At 38.4% G+C, this 14,968-nt stretch overlaps 1 protein-coding gene across 2 annotated transcripts in view; it reads right to left on the bottom strand.

Moving 5' to 3' along the window:
• The window catches only part of PHEX (phosphate regulating endopeptidase X-linked), a 184,677-nt gene that overhangs the window by 42,670 nt on the left and 127,039 nt on the right, over positions 1-14,968 (bottom strand). For both annotated transcript variants that reach the window (XM_058535572.1, XM_058535573.1), the window contains exons 14-15: positions 11,409-11,512; positions 2,394-2,452 (exon numbers count right to left, since the gene is read on the bottom strand). In XM_058535572.1, the coding sequence (XP_058391555.1) occupies positions 2,394-2,452; positions 11,409-11,512 (163 nt within the window). The remainder of the gene's footprint in view (positions 1-2,393; positions 2,453-11,408; positions 11,513-14,968) is intronic.

The raw sequence follows: 14,968 nt of genomic DNA, 5'->3' as shown, positions 1-14,968 counted from the left end.
ATATAATTCATGTTATTATACATAGTAGATATAATTAATATCTCAAATAGCATATGTTCCTCTGTAAGACGTGCAGCTTAGTTCTCATCTTGGAGCTATATCAAAACATCATGTTGTACATTTTAAATATAAACAATTCTTATTTGTCAATTATACCTCAATAAAGCTGGGGGGAAAAAAGAAAGCAATAGTATTTTCATGACAATAATGAATATTTTATAGTAAGGAGTGACATTAGAAATATTCAAAATATGTAAAAACTTATCTGGTTATATAAATTAATGTAGAAATCAAAAATTACCACCATCTGCTGGTTTTCCTTCTGTACATAACTCAGACCAAAGCCCTGCAGAGACTGCCATTCCCAAAAGTGGCCACATGAGGGCGACTCTAAGGAGATGTGCCTGGTGGGAGTGGGCAGCCACAGCCTTCCAGCTGTCCTCTCTGGCCAGGGAGTCCTGTTGGGATGAGGGCCAGCATGAAGGACCTACAATGGGCAGGCAGGACACCTCACTGAGAAGGTGGCATTCAAGCAAAGATTTGAAGGAAGTGGGAGCGCAAACCAGGCAGATCCCTTGGGGAAGTTTTTGAAGGTAAACACAGCCTGGAGCATGCCAGGAGGGAAGAGTGTCTCATACTCCAGGAACAGAAAGGAAGCCAGTGTGGCTGGAACAGAGGGGGGGTAAAGGCAGTGTGATAAGAGGCCTCTGGGCCATTGCAAATAATTTGGCTTTTATTCTGAATCAGACAGGAAGCTGATAATGGGTTCTAAGCAAAGGAGGGACATGAGATGACTGTAAAACATCTTAAAATGGCTGCAATATTGTATTTAGAATAGACTGAAGGGGGATGAGGGCAGAAGCAGGGAGACCAGTGAGGAGGCTATTACAGGCATCCAGCGGGGAGATGGTGGGCATTGTCAACGGTGGCAAATGTTTATAAATTTCATCCCTTGCTTTCAACAAACAGCACAGAGATGTGCTTAAAACCATGAGATTAGATGTTATCACCAAGGAAGGGGGTGAAGATGAAGAAGAGAAAAGGTGCAGAGGGGCTGAGAAACCAGCAAGGGCTTGAGCAGGAGCAGCCCGCCCTCCCCACAACAGGTCACCGCCAACCTGAACTAGGTGTTTGTCATTCTCGTGAGAGTCTTCACACTTTGACTACATATGAATGTACCTCTAGGCAATATATAGAATTGTTCTGCATGCTTTTCAATTTTCTTTATATGGTATCATACTCAATATATTCTCTCAAGTTGTTTTTTTCCCCACACAACCTAATATTTGTGAACTTCATCCATGTTATTACATGTCACTCTAGGTCGCTCATTGTTCACGGCTATATGGCATTCCTTTGTGTGAACATGCCACATATAATTCATTTTCCAGCAGAAGGACATACAGGTTATTCCCCTTTTCCTGCTATGAGCATTCTCATATGGGCCTCCCCACACGAGACTTCTCTAGGGCAGTGGTTCTCGAACTATGTTAGAGTCACCTGGAGGGCTTAATAAAACAGATTTCTGAGCCCCATGTCCAGGGTTTGTAAACAACAGGTCTAAGGTGGGACCCAAGAATTTGCATTTCTAACAAGTTCCCCCATGATGCTGTTGCTCCACAGCATCTCAAAGTGTGATTCTCAAAGTGTTGGACCACACTTCGAGAATCACAGCACTGGGATACATGCTAAGAGTGCAGATGATGGTCACAGATACGCATGCACATCTTTGGCTTTTCTAGGTGTTGCCAAATTGCTCTGCAAAGTGGGTGAACCATTTTACATTTCCACTAGCAGTGAGTATGTGTCCCTGGTGCCAATGCTTGGCACTGTCTGATTCTTAATTTGTGCCCATCTGATTTTTAATAATTTTTTAAACTTACCATGGCATTTATAATTACATGTACCCAAAACATGTAAATACAAGAAACTCAAGGCTTTACATCCTAGTGTTAATTAGAACATTTCCAAACTTTTCTTATATACAGATAGTTCCCTCAATTCTATAATCTGCCCATTTACTTGCCTGTTTTTCCCATCAATCCTAGAAATAAACAAAATGATATGGATAAAATCAGTAAGATCATTATGAGAGGAAAGTGGAAGCTTGCTCCTTTTCATGGCCAACTTCATTGTAATTTTATCTATTGTAGTTGATTTTTTTTTTTTTTTACTCAATGGTGATATAAAGCTTTAAAAAAAAACTTAAAAGGTAAAGGGAGTGAGGAAAATTGGGCATATGTGTAGGGAAACAAACTACCTTCACCAACATACCTGATCACTTTTGGGGGAAAATAAAGAGTGCCCTACCCGGTCATGGGAAATCATGGTAATGGGAAAGTTCCCTCCATCTTCTACCAGATTAACAAGGAGACCAGAAGCCAAGTACTCACGGATCTGGTTGGTGGATGCACTGTAGAAGGCGTTGACAGTCGTTGGATTTGTAAACCACCTGTAGAAAGGGAAACAAACACCACCAAGTGATCATCACTATCCAGGCAGGAGGGCAACAACAAACACAATGTGTTGGGATTTATTAGCAAATAACCAGGGAACAGTGGGGACATGGGGCATGTGGGGAAATTATCACCTCAGTTTAGGGCTATTGCTCTGATCAATGAACAATCTCATCCTGAATTGAACATAGTTCAATGAGAATATATTAGCATGCCTGGTTATTCGCTGTTACTAACTTACTGGAAAAAGCTCTGAAACAGCTTTAATGAGAAATTCTAGAAGCTAAAGGGCTCTCCCTGCAGATGGAAACACAGCAACAAGCTTGTTTGCCAGGCCCTGTTCAATGGGTCCATGGGACAGCTGAGTTTCTATGCTGCTTCACCTCTGACCTGTTCATTAAGAGGTTTTGGATTGATGACAATACAGAGGTCCATGTAAAGAGAAACAAAGTACACCCATGCTACCCAGAGGATCTGCCTACTCTGGTGGAAGTTTACTGATTTAAGCACCAAAAGATCAAACGACTCGTCCTGCCTCTATCAGAAACTAGCTGGATTGTGTTGGAACAGTTGCCTACCTTCCTGGGGTTTAGCTTTAGCTATAAAATTAAGGTATTGCATTAGGAGATTTTGAGAGGACCTTCCAGCTATGAAGAGTCTACACTCCATTTTAAGCGCATAGTAGGTTACTTAGATCTGGGTTCAGCAAAATTTTTTTCTGTGAAGAGTCATATCATAAACATTTAGGCATTTTGCAGGCAAAGAGGCAAAATCAAGGATGCTATGTAGGTATTTGTACAGTGAGAGAAAATGTTCAATTTTTATTGACAAAATTCAAAAAATAATAATTGAGTACAATGTTTTATAATACAGGCCCATTAATGAGAAGAATGGAATTCTTTGGGGGCAGGATAACATTTTGTTTAATTGGGGTTCAAAGTTAGTGCTTCCCATCATAAAATCAATGGCAAACATTTATCTCTAAAAATCATTCTTAGCTCAAGAGCCATACAAAAACAGGCAGCAGGCAAAGTTTAGCACACAAGCTGTACTTTGCCAACCTCTGACTTAGATGGCTGTGAGTTTCGGCCACTGTGCCTTTATGATTAAAACCAAGCAATTTGTCTTAAGCTAAATTCCTTAAAATAAGCTTGTATAAATCCCTTTTGAGAACAATCATTTCGCTAATTAATGTTTAATAGGATAATTACATCAGACTAACAATTTCTGTTAGACTAATATGAAACTGGCAGGAAACCCAAGTGTTGATTCTAGTTTGTCCACCCATACCTTCTCCCCACCTATAAAGAAGTCCATGAATATGTCATTCTATTATTATTATTATGATGATGATGAGCTAACATTCACTGAGCACTTACTATGTCCTAAGCACTTTCTATTCAGAGGTTCTTCCCCATAGGGAATTATTAGCCCATTTCACACATGAGGACAATGAGACTTACAAGCATTATATACTTGTACAAGGTCTGGTCTGTCTGCTTTCAAACCCGTTCTCTTAAGTATTATATTACACTGGAGACATTACTGGAAATCAAGAGAGTGTCCCTTCTCTTGTCAAAACTGAAACCTATATGAAACCCATTTCCATAAATGTATATCCTTTTGCTTCAAATTTAGAATTAGTATTTCAATAAGCCCTAATGTTTAACACAAACTTACTGGCTGGCCTACTTTTCTGAGGAAGTAAGTGATGGGAAAGCACCATTATTGACCAAATGTCACTACCTGTACTAGGTAGAATTATGGTCCCAAACAAGATGTCCACGTCCTAATCCCTGGATCCTATGAACAGGTTACATTACGTGGCAAAAAGGACTTTGCAGATGTAATTAAGTTTAAAGACTTTGAAATAGGAAGATTATCCTGGATTATCCACGTGGGCCCAATCTAATCACAGGAGCTCTTAAGAGCAGAAAACCTTCTCTGGCTGGAATCCAAGAGATGCAACAGAGAAGGAAGTCAGAAGAGATGCTGGCAGAACAGGAAGTCAGAGAGATTCCAAAAGTGAGAAGGATTTGACACGCTGTTGCTGGCTCTGAGATGTAGGGGCCATGTGCAAGGACCACAGAGAGACCTCTAGGAGGCTAAGAGTGGCTCCCAGCTGATAGTCAGCAAGTAAGTAGGGACCTCAGTTCTACAACCACAAGGAACTGGATTCTGCCAACATTTGAATGAGCTTGGAAGAGGATTCTTCCTGATCATTCAGAGCCTCCTGCTAAGATCCCAGCCAGCTGATACCTTGACTTGAGCCTTATGAAACGCGGAGCTGAAAAAGCAGCCAAGCCAACCCACACTCCTGACCTACAGAACTGTGACATAATACATTTATGTCGTTTTGAGTTGCTACGGTTGTGGTCATTTGTTACAGCAACAACAGAAAACTAATACACTACCCAAAGAACCAAGCATTTGTATGTCTGTTGTTTGGGTCAAGAGGGGAGAATCCAAGTGCCTCTCAACTTGGCTTCTAAATGACACCGGACTTAAACATAATATGTAGCAAAGATTATGTGTATTCCTAGAGCTCATCCTTTGTCTTCCCATCCCTCCCAACTCCCCTCCCTTTAGCAACAAGTAAACTTCCAAAACACTAGGGTAAGAGCCACACAAGGAAAATGTTTCTAACTGCTGATGGACAAAGGTGGATAAAACAAAGAAATCAAACAACCAGATGGGGCCTCTGAAGCGTCGGCAAGAATACCTAAAACATCTTACTTCAGACACACAGTCTCACCTTTCCTGACCTCCCAGAGCTCTTGCTGACTCTAGGGCATGTTTGGAGCCTTGATTATACCCAGAGCTCAGATTAAGTGGCTGCACCAGTAGATTCTACCAGTTGTGGATGCTATTATTTCTTCTTACTGGTCAGTGCCCACACCAACCAACCGTTAAATATTCTGTCTAGCACCCTGATTATATCCAAGTTTATTATATATTTAGTTTCATTATTCTGTAATGTAAGACTACCTGTGCTGGTTTTAATATGTGTTTGCAATTTTTTTCCACTCCTCCCATTAAGAGGTGGAGTCTAAATTCCTCTCCTCTTGATCATGTGCTAGCCTTGGTGACTCGCTTCTAAAGCATAAAATGCAGTGGAAATGACATGGCATGACTTCCAATGCTAGGCAGTTAAAGCCGATACAACCTCCCCCTGGTGCGCACACGTGCACCCACCCTTCCTCTCTCTTTCTCAGGAAACATGCCCTTGGAAGTTTATTGCTCAATCAGCACGCTATAAAGAAGCCCAGTACACATGGAGAGGCCATAGCAGGACTTCCAGCCAAAAGCCAGCACCAACCACTAGAAGTCAGAGAGGAAGCCTCCCACGTAACTCCAGCCCCAACCACTATCTGACTGCAGCTACATGAAAGACCATGAGCAAGAACCACTCAGCTGAGCCTAGTGACCGCCAGAGCCTCGAGAGAGAAGAACAAAGAATTGTTGTTTTAACCCTCTAAGTTGTAGGGTGGCTTGTTATACAGTAGATAACTGAAACACTGAAAAGTTGCCTGTCCCCAGACGAAGTCCTACCCAATAGGTTGAATTTTCCCATAAAAATGTTTCATTTGCCCAACACAATGGTTTTAAAAAGTGCTGAATTGGAATTCCTTTAAACGAGGCAGGCAATCACTAGTTCTCCACAGTCCTCACAACTACCTATCATTTACACCTGTCTAGGTCATTTGTTAACTGATTGGGCACTGACGGCATATGAGTTTGTACAACTTATCTCCCAAAAAGATTTTAAGTCCTTACGGGCTAGGACTATTATCCAAGTAGTATGTGCTGAGCAGAAGATCACTAAATCTATTTAAATAAATTTACTGCTATGTATACATCTACTTGAATAAATAAAGAATGTCATTCAAGTGCTTTAAATTCTTCTTACTATGTCTTTAGGGTTTTCCTGCAGTCTGTGTTTGGGAAAGGATTTAGTGGATAAGGTAGGAAGAGGTCTCATATAGATTTCAAATCCCAAAATATATGGGGATGAAATTATACTGGACAATGGGATACATAAAAGGAGTGTAATACTGAAATACAACAATCTAAAGGAAAAGACATTAGTACCCTGATTTCTGTGGACCATATGAAATAGATATATGTCAGGCTCAAGTTTTACATTATACCTATCAACTCTTAAAGATAGCTCAGGGAATATGGAATAGAAAAACCATCAAGTATTAATTGATTTCTAATATCCCGTAGATTATATCCTTCCCATTCCATGCTATAGATAGTGCTTTTGCAAACAAAAATTCTAAGCAGAACCATAATTTGTATAGACATTTGATGTACTTTTACATATTTTTCAAAAGATAGAGAAAGAAAATCCAGACATGTTTAGTCACAGTAGAAAGAGAGTGAGTTAATAGGGAAGCTGGCTTAAAATCATTTCTGTCAAAGAAAGGGGATCCTGAGGGAAAGAAATTACTTTTGATTCAAGCCTAGCAGTGAAGTAAATCCTCTATTTTTAAGCAAGCTGATGAAGTGACAATTCTGAGAACCAACCCCTAAATATGTACCTTCAGGGATGACCACCCAATTAATTTCATTCTTGCTGACATTTCCCATCGCGTTAGAAACTTCTTAATGCACATTAGTGCAGCTAAAATGGATTCTATGAGAATGAAAGATCAAGGGTATTTATCTGCTATACCCACAAAGAAGCAAAATGTTATTTCAGGGCTTTGTGGAAATATAATCATGATGTGCTGTTCAAAGTAAACTAGTGTCGTGGAGCTACTCCAGAATCATCCCCTCTCGATTAACTTATGAATTTTCAAACCTAAAAGATGTCAATTAAAGCCAATGGGTATCATGAAGCTAAAATTCCCTATAGTGCCTGAAAACCACCAGCCTGAAATTTCTTTTAAAAAATGGACTATCATATCACTTACTGTGCAAAGAGGACCTTAAATTTCTTAACGTTGCTTTCCCTGAAATAGACATATAGTCTGAGGAAACAAGAATTTCTAGCATTGTACTGATTTTCATTCCTGGAGAACTTTTCCAGAAACATTAACCAATTTAATGTCCTTGTGAGAAAGGTATTTTTTTATTGATGTTTTAATAGTTTATAACATTGTGAAATTTTGGGTTGTACATTTTTGTTTGTCCATCACCATATATATGTCTCCCTTCACCCCTTGTGCCCACCCCCTACTCCATTGCCCCTGGTAACCACAATACAGTGAGAAAGGTATTTTTCATTGACAGAGAAGTAAACTACACAAATCACAGTTTGCCTAAGCTCACAAAGTCAGCCAGCATTTTTCTAAGGCATGAATAAAATATCAGAAATACTCAAGGTCATTAGAATCTGACAGTGCATCAGTATTTTAGGATGATGCTAAAGATGACACATTTAGGAGCTTTTCAATTAGCAACCCGTGCCTTGCTACACACCTAAATGAATAACAACATTTTGAAATTGAAGAATTAACTTGGTAGCATCTTCAATACGGAGGAGTCCCTGAGAAGACCCTGAAAATTCACAAAAATACTGGTGAGATTCTTGAAATTTCCTCAAGTTGCAAAAAGAAGAGTTTGAACTAATCTGAAGTAGATCTGAAAGGGCAGGATGATTTACAAAGATCTGTGACTCCTATACTATATGTAGATGCTCACCGGGATATTGGAAACCATTTGCTGAAGTCGTTGAATTTGAGAAGCTAGTTTTAGAATCCTAAGTCTAAAATTTCTACCAAATAACTTAGGCTGAGAATGAAGCAGGAGAGATGGACTGAGAGATACTGCAATGAGAGAAGAGAATCAAGGACAATGGAGCAGATGGCTTTAAACCAGTTATCTGTCATTTCCAAAGAAGTTCTAAACCCTTCTGCTTTCTTCATCTGTGCTTTTGATTGGAATCAGGAATGCGTAGGGGAGTGGTTCAGCGTTAGGCCTACTCCTTAGTAGTTCAGCTTAGGCCTACTCCTTAAAGTCAAACACTTTTAACTAACTTTATGGGTGTATATTGTAGAAAGGTTTGAAGGGCAGAGAGCAGGGATGGCTAAATGGGAGTCACGGCTAAGAGAGAGAGGTGGTAACCACAGCTTACACCAAGGGAGGGTATGAGGACTAAAGTTCCTAGAGGCCAGAACCAGAACAAGGAGTTGGAAGGGAGAGTAACAAAAGACCCAGAGAGCATAAAAAGAGCCAGCCAAAGATCTGGAGACCAGAACATCAGCCAAGGTTAAAAAGTGGGCCATGACAAAAAAAAAGTGAGTCTTGGAAGCCAAGCTTCCAGCCACTATGACATGAAAAGGTCAACAAATCCTTTCCACAAAAATCAAGTATAAAACTGGACATAACTGCCAACAAACAACCATTTTAGAGCTCTAGGAATTGATCAAAGGCAAACAACAAATTGGAAAACATTTAATTTTGAAAAACTGCTAGAGCTTGGGAGTAAGTAGAAGAGGAGTCTGTGGCCTTCTTGCCTGGGACTGCTCCCATCCCTCCCAGCTTGGTCAGTGAGAACTTAGTTTTATCAGGATAAGGCTGGCTGGAAAATCCATAGCTTTGCTGCCACCAGGGGTGGACTCAATTGGGGGTGGGGGTGAAAACCTGCAGCTTCATCAGCTAAAAGTGGCGAACTTGGTAGAAAACAAATGAGGAAAACCCACAGCTTTGCTAGCCTGAAGTTATGGGTCCCACTGGGGAGAGTGATGGACTAGCCAGAAATTTAAAAGAGAGAACCTGGAACTGAAAGAGTCATAGAAGGGTGAGATAAGCTCTCCACACATCCTTGGTTAACTGGGAAATTAGGCACATGTGCAGGGGACACCTGAGAGAGCCCGGTGGAAAGTAAACACCAAGGCCAACTGAGAACTAGTTGTGACTTAGAATGCACTCCCAATCTCCCACAGATCAATTGGCAGAGGGCAGAAGCCCTACAGGTTCAAGGTGTTTAAGCACAAGCTCTGCCCTGATCCCCAGCTGAGCACTAAGCTATGCAGACACAGGGACACCCACTAGGAAGTGAGGCTAAAAGATAAAAATAAGAATTAAAAACATGAGCAGAGACATCCATGACCACATTCTGTAGGGGAGACAGATTCTGCAGTGTAAGTCCAGGAAAGTTACTTTTAAAAAAGCCTCAGAAAAATAAACCAGAATCCACAGTTGCTACAATACATTATCTAAAATGTCATTTTCAACAACAAAAAATTATGCTATGCACAGAAAGAGAAACGTGTAACAGAAAAAAAAAGCAATCAATAAAAATTGACTCTAAGTGAGCCCAGATGTTGGATTTAGCAAAGACTTGAAAGTAGCAATTATAAATTACAGTCACCCATCACTTAACGACAAGGATACATTCTGAGAATGCACTGTTAGGCGATTTTGTCATTGTATGAACATCATAGAGTACTTACACAAACCTAGATGGTATAGCCTACTACACACCTAGGCTATACAGTACAAATCTTATAGGACTATCATTGTATATGCAGTCCATTGTTAACCAAAACGTCATTATATGGTGCATGACTGTAGTCCAAAGAATTAAAATGAACTATATTCAAAGAATTAATGGAAAATATGATGACAATGACTCAACAAAGAATCACAACAGAGAAATAGAAACTATAAAAAACAACCAAATGGAAATTCTAGAGCTGAAAAGTATAATAATAAAAATGAAAAATTTGTTAGATGGGTCAACAGCAAATTTGAGAATGCAGAAAAAACAATCAGAGAATTTGAAGTTAGACCAATAGAAATTATCCAATCTGGAGAACAGAGAGAAGAAAACACTGGAGAAGTGGACTATAGCAGAACAGAATCAAAAGTGCCAGCAGGCAGAAAAAGCAATCTAAACCTGAGCTGAAGAAGTTCTCAATTGTAAGCCTCTTATTCATTTGTAAAACAAGGATAATAAATAGTACCTAGAGGGGCCATCCCTGTGGCTTAGCAGTTAAGTGCGTGCACTCCACTACTGGCAGCCCGAGTTCGAATCCCGGGCGCACACCAACGCACCACTTGTCTGGCCATGCTGAGGCCACGTCCCACATACAGCAACTAGAAGGATGTGCAACTATGACATACAGCTATCTACTGGGGCTTTGGGGGGGAAGAAAAAAAGGAGGAGGATTGGCAATAGATGTTAGCTCAGAGCCGGTCTTCCTCAGCAAAAAGAGGAGGATTAGCATGGATGTTAGCTCAGGGCTGATCTTCCTCACAAAAAAATAGAATAAAATAAATAACTAGTACCTAGACCTTATAGAATTGACGAGAGGATAAAACAAATTGAAATATGTAAAGCACTTCCTGGCACACTGTAAACACATAATAATTGTTAGCTGCTATCATCATCATCATATATATTTTGCTAGGGAAGGAAATCACGGCTGGCCCTGGCCCCAAAAATTCCTGGGGAAACTTTCCTACCTGTAGGGAAAGTTTCTACAGGCAGCTGGGAAGAAGAGGAATAAATCATAGCTGCTATTGGAGGCAAATAATAGAGCTATCAGTTCCTTGACACTTATTACCTCAACAAACACCTCCTAGTTACTTCATAATTATACAATTACTTCTACATTTGTAACCATACTTTATTTTTAAAATATTTGTTCTTTTTTAAAATCTTCAAAAGTTTCTGAGTGTGAAATTCTAGAGAAATTTGTTTTCTATAAATATATTCATAACTAGATCTAGAAATGATTTGAACATCTGCATCCTAATAGGCCGTCTTTTGCTATGTTTTGATGCTGCGGGGGGGTAACTATAATTCAGTTGAAGAACTGACTCATACAAAACCAGAAATAAGAGTTGCCAAAACATAACACAGATGTTGCCAAACCAAGATAACTGGTAAGCCAGCTACTCTGACTTGAGGGGAATTACAAAGTTTGATCTAAAGAGACTCCACTTCCCACCAACATATTTATCTATTTCACTTTTTTTTTTGTTGTTACTCACTCTGTTTTTGGAACAGCTTTTCTCAGCCAGAAGAAATCAGACTGTGCTAAATACTTGCGAGTTTGCAGGACGTTGCCAAAGTAGTCAGATTCTGAAAACTTGATCTGAATAAAACAAACCACAACCATCATTGTTCTAAGTGCAGATAAGAGATGGCTCTGAAAAAAAACTTGAGTGCACAAATGAGAGACCAACGGAGAAGCTGCACTCCTCACAGAATCTCTCAGCCGTCACCGGTTAACCCAGTATTCACAAAGCCATGAAATTTAATCTCAGTGATTTTCTTTTACAATAAAAAGCTCAAAAATCAATATGGTCATTTCTGGATCACAGTGAAAAACAAGAGAAGCTGCAGTAATTTACAATGCATTTCATTTCCTTTATAATTGAAAAATCTACTTTAAACTTTACAGAACATATTATCTTAGGTTTGAAATTTCTTGGCCCACATGAGTCCTTCATCTTTTCTAAAATGTGTACTTTATTTATTTGTCACATAGGTTCTTCTGATAACATTCAGTTTAGTCAGCTGACACGTCATTTAGCTTATAGATGATGATTTAGTCAAATGTTAAAATCCAATTTACTGTAATCAGCATTTGTTCATGAAGGAAAAAAATGAAGGCGATTCAGAGACTTATTTTCCACCCTAAGCACAATAGAGTCACTAGAATAATTATTAATAGAATTTATCTATTAACACAAAAAATGCTCTGATCACTAAAAATTAATAAAATTATAGAGGCAAATCATAGATTACAGCTTACATGGAAAAACAGGAAGTTGATGGCTCACAACAGTGTTGCCTATTAAAATAGGGAAACAGACATAATTGATTCTTGAGTTCCTTTGTTTTTTCGGAAGGAGAATGGCAGACAGTTTCAATTCTATAGGTACTCTATTTACAAAACTAGCAGTACTTAACCTAAATGTTCTAAATAATATCTGTGTAATAGTAAAAGCAATGGCTTTTAGCGATCTCTAATGCTTTGGTTTTAACATATTATTGTGGCAAATAAAATAAGAAAAATACACATTTGAATAAGCAAATAAGCAAGAGTAATCAAATTCTTATTAGCTGTAATATTTTTATAAATTTAAACCATGATACTCTTTTAAAAGAAAACATTAAAATATAGCAAATAAATGTATATGAAACCCACAGGCATTACATTACAGATATGAATATACATACAACTTGACAGTTGTAGACTTGACAGTGGACTATTTGTCGGCCAATGTCTGACTCAGGTTTATCTCTTCCCTAACATATATAGTGGGTACTCATTATGTCTGTGGAGTAGCTGTTGTTATTGATTAATCATAATCTTTCCAGGGGGCCAGGCCAAAATATAAAGAAAAGAGTAAAATAATTAAAGGCACAAGGAGAAAGGCAAGAATAAAAGTACCAATTCCTAGCATCCTTGGTGTTCTACTTGTCCAACAAGTTACAAAGATATGACTTTAAACTGTCCCTCCCTTAATCCTCTTAGGGGTGTGGCTAATAAATAAATCATGGTACAGTCACATAATGGTAAACAATACAGCACTTTAAACAAATGATCTGTATGCGTGAACATGAAATAAGCTCAAAAGCAATGCTGAGTGAGTAAGGCAAGTTGTATGTACAAGAGAATTTAAAGTTTTAAACCATGTAAAACAATACTATATGTTGTTTATGGATACATACCTATGTAGCAAAAGCATAAAGAAGTGTATGGGAATGATAAACACTGAATTCAAGACAGTATTTATATCTAGGGAAGGAGGTAGCAGGGAGGAAGGACATTAGGTTTACAAGAGATTCCACAAACAATTTCCAATGTATCTGTTTTATTCATTTAAAATGTGTGTGTGCATGTATAAAGCTAATATGGCAATATGTTTAATATTTGTTAAAGCTAGAGGTGTTCAAAATATGATTTTATATACTTTTCCAATGTTTAAGATGCTTCATAATAAAAAGAAATCTTACAATCGATTGTATTTTAAGATAGACGTTTATACTCAGCCTCAGAAGAAACAAAGTAAGCTCCTTGTTTTAGGAAGCAACCTTAACTAGCCATCCTAATGCACTCCTGAATCATATATTTAAAAGATGTGTCCACTGTTCAATCCTTAGCCTTTTTTAGCTTTTGTCCCCAAGACAGCTCTGCCAGAACTTTCAGAATATGATTATAACTGAAGAAAATTCAGATATGTTCTCGGGTTAAAAATACTTTCCGGGAAATTCTCCCAAAGGAATTTCCTTCAAAAATATCAACTATTATTTTTGGTAATATCACTGGGGTCAGTTGTTACTTTTAGAAGAGTTTGCTAATCGTGATACTTTCCTGTTCCATTTGAAAAAAAAAAAAAAACTTGACATTCAGGTTGTTCTACAGACATTACATGGAAAACCACCTAAAAATTTCCTAAAGAAGAGTCCCAAGTCTAAAAATACTTTAGATAAGTTCCTACCACAGCTATGAAAACAGTCATGGGGAGCAAAACTCAGAGGAAAGTAATTACAATTTGCCAACAGTTTATCTATGCTTAGAAGGACAATTATAAAATTGTTTTAATTATTAAACTGAGACTATTTGCTATTTCTTAGCCCAGTTTAATTGATCTATTCCATTTATTTGATGGAAATCACAGGTAACAGGAAACAAATTTTACTTTTTCCTGTGAGACAGGCTAAGTGTTCTGAGGTAGGGAGGGTCCAGCCATTGTCATTCCCATACGATAGATGGGAAACAGAGCTAGAGAGATTACGGAACTCGGCAAAGCCATACAGTCCAAATCACCAGGCTCCTACTTCATTGTTATCTTCATTGGTCCTAATAAGAAAACCGGTGATTCAACAGAAAGAGTACAGGGAAGGAGGAGGAGAAGGTAAGAATTATGGGTAGAAGAAGCAGCAGTGATGAAATAAATCATGGTACACTTTACTTAATGTCATACAGCTGTTAAAATAATGGTAATGAAGGCTATGGAAGACAAGGAGAAAACATTACATTAACTTTCAAGGTCAGTGTACAAAATTATATATAAGCGTCAATTACAGCTATACAAAAATAGAAAGACAAAATAACACACTAAAACTGAAGCATGTATTATTATTTTCGAGAACCAATATTATGGGTGCTTTTCTGTTCCTTTTCTCTGTTTCCCAATTTTTCCATCATGTGCTGATACGTCGATAATTTCAAATTTCAAATATTATCAAAATTATTAGGCCCTCAAGTGAGAAAAAACTAGGAAGCCCAGCAACCACTGGGAAAGTTCCACTTGTTGTAGAGATAGCAACAAGAATGAATGTGCATGAATATTTTAAAACCACTTGTAATCTTCCAAAAAAAAAATGGTTAAACTCTGCAAGGGACAATAATTGGATTGAAAGCCTCTTGTCCTTTCAGTTACTGGTGAAAATCGAGGTCAAGTTAATAATGACTTTCAATCAATTCCATCTCCTGACTTTTCAATTGAGTGACCTTTTGAGAAGTAACTGGGCCTCTCCTGTCATTTCCTAGGAATAGCTGTCCAGATCATAAAATTTAGGGGAATTAGAATTTCTC

Source organism: Diceros bicornis, chromosome X (assembly GCF_020826845.1).
Source record: "Diceros bicornis minor isolate mBicDic1 chromosome X, mDicBic1.mat.cur, whole genome shotgun sequence".
Classification (NCBI taxonomy): domain Eukaryota; kingdom Metazoa; phylum Chordata; class Mammalia; order Perissodactyla; family Rhinocerotidae; genus Diceros; species Diceros bicornis.
This window is presented reverse-complemented; position numbering and strand designations above follow the sequence as displayed.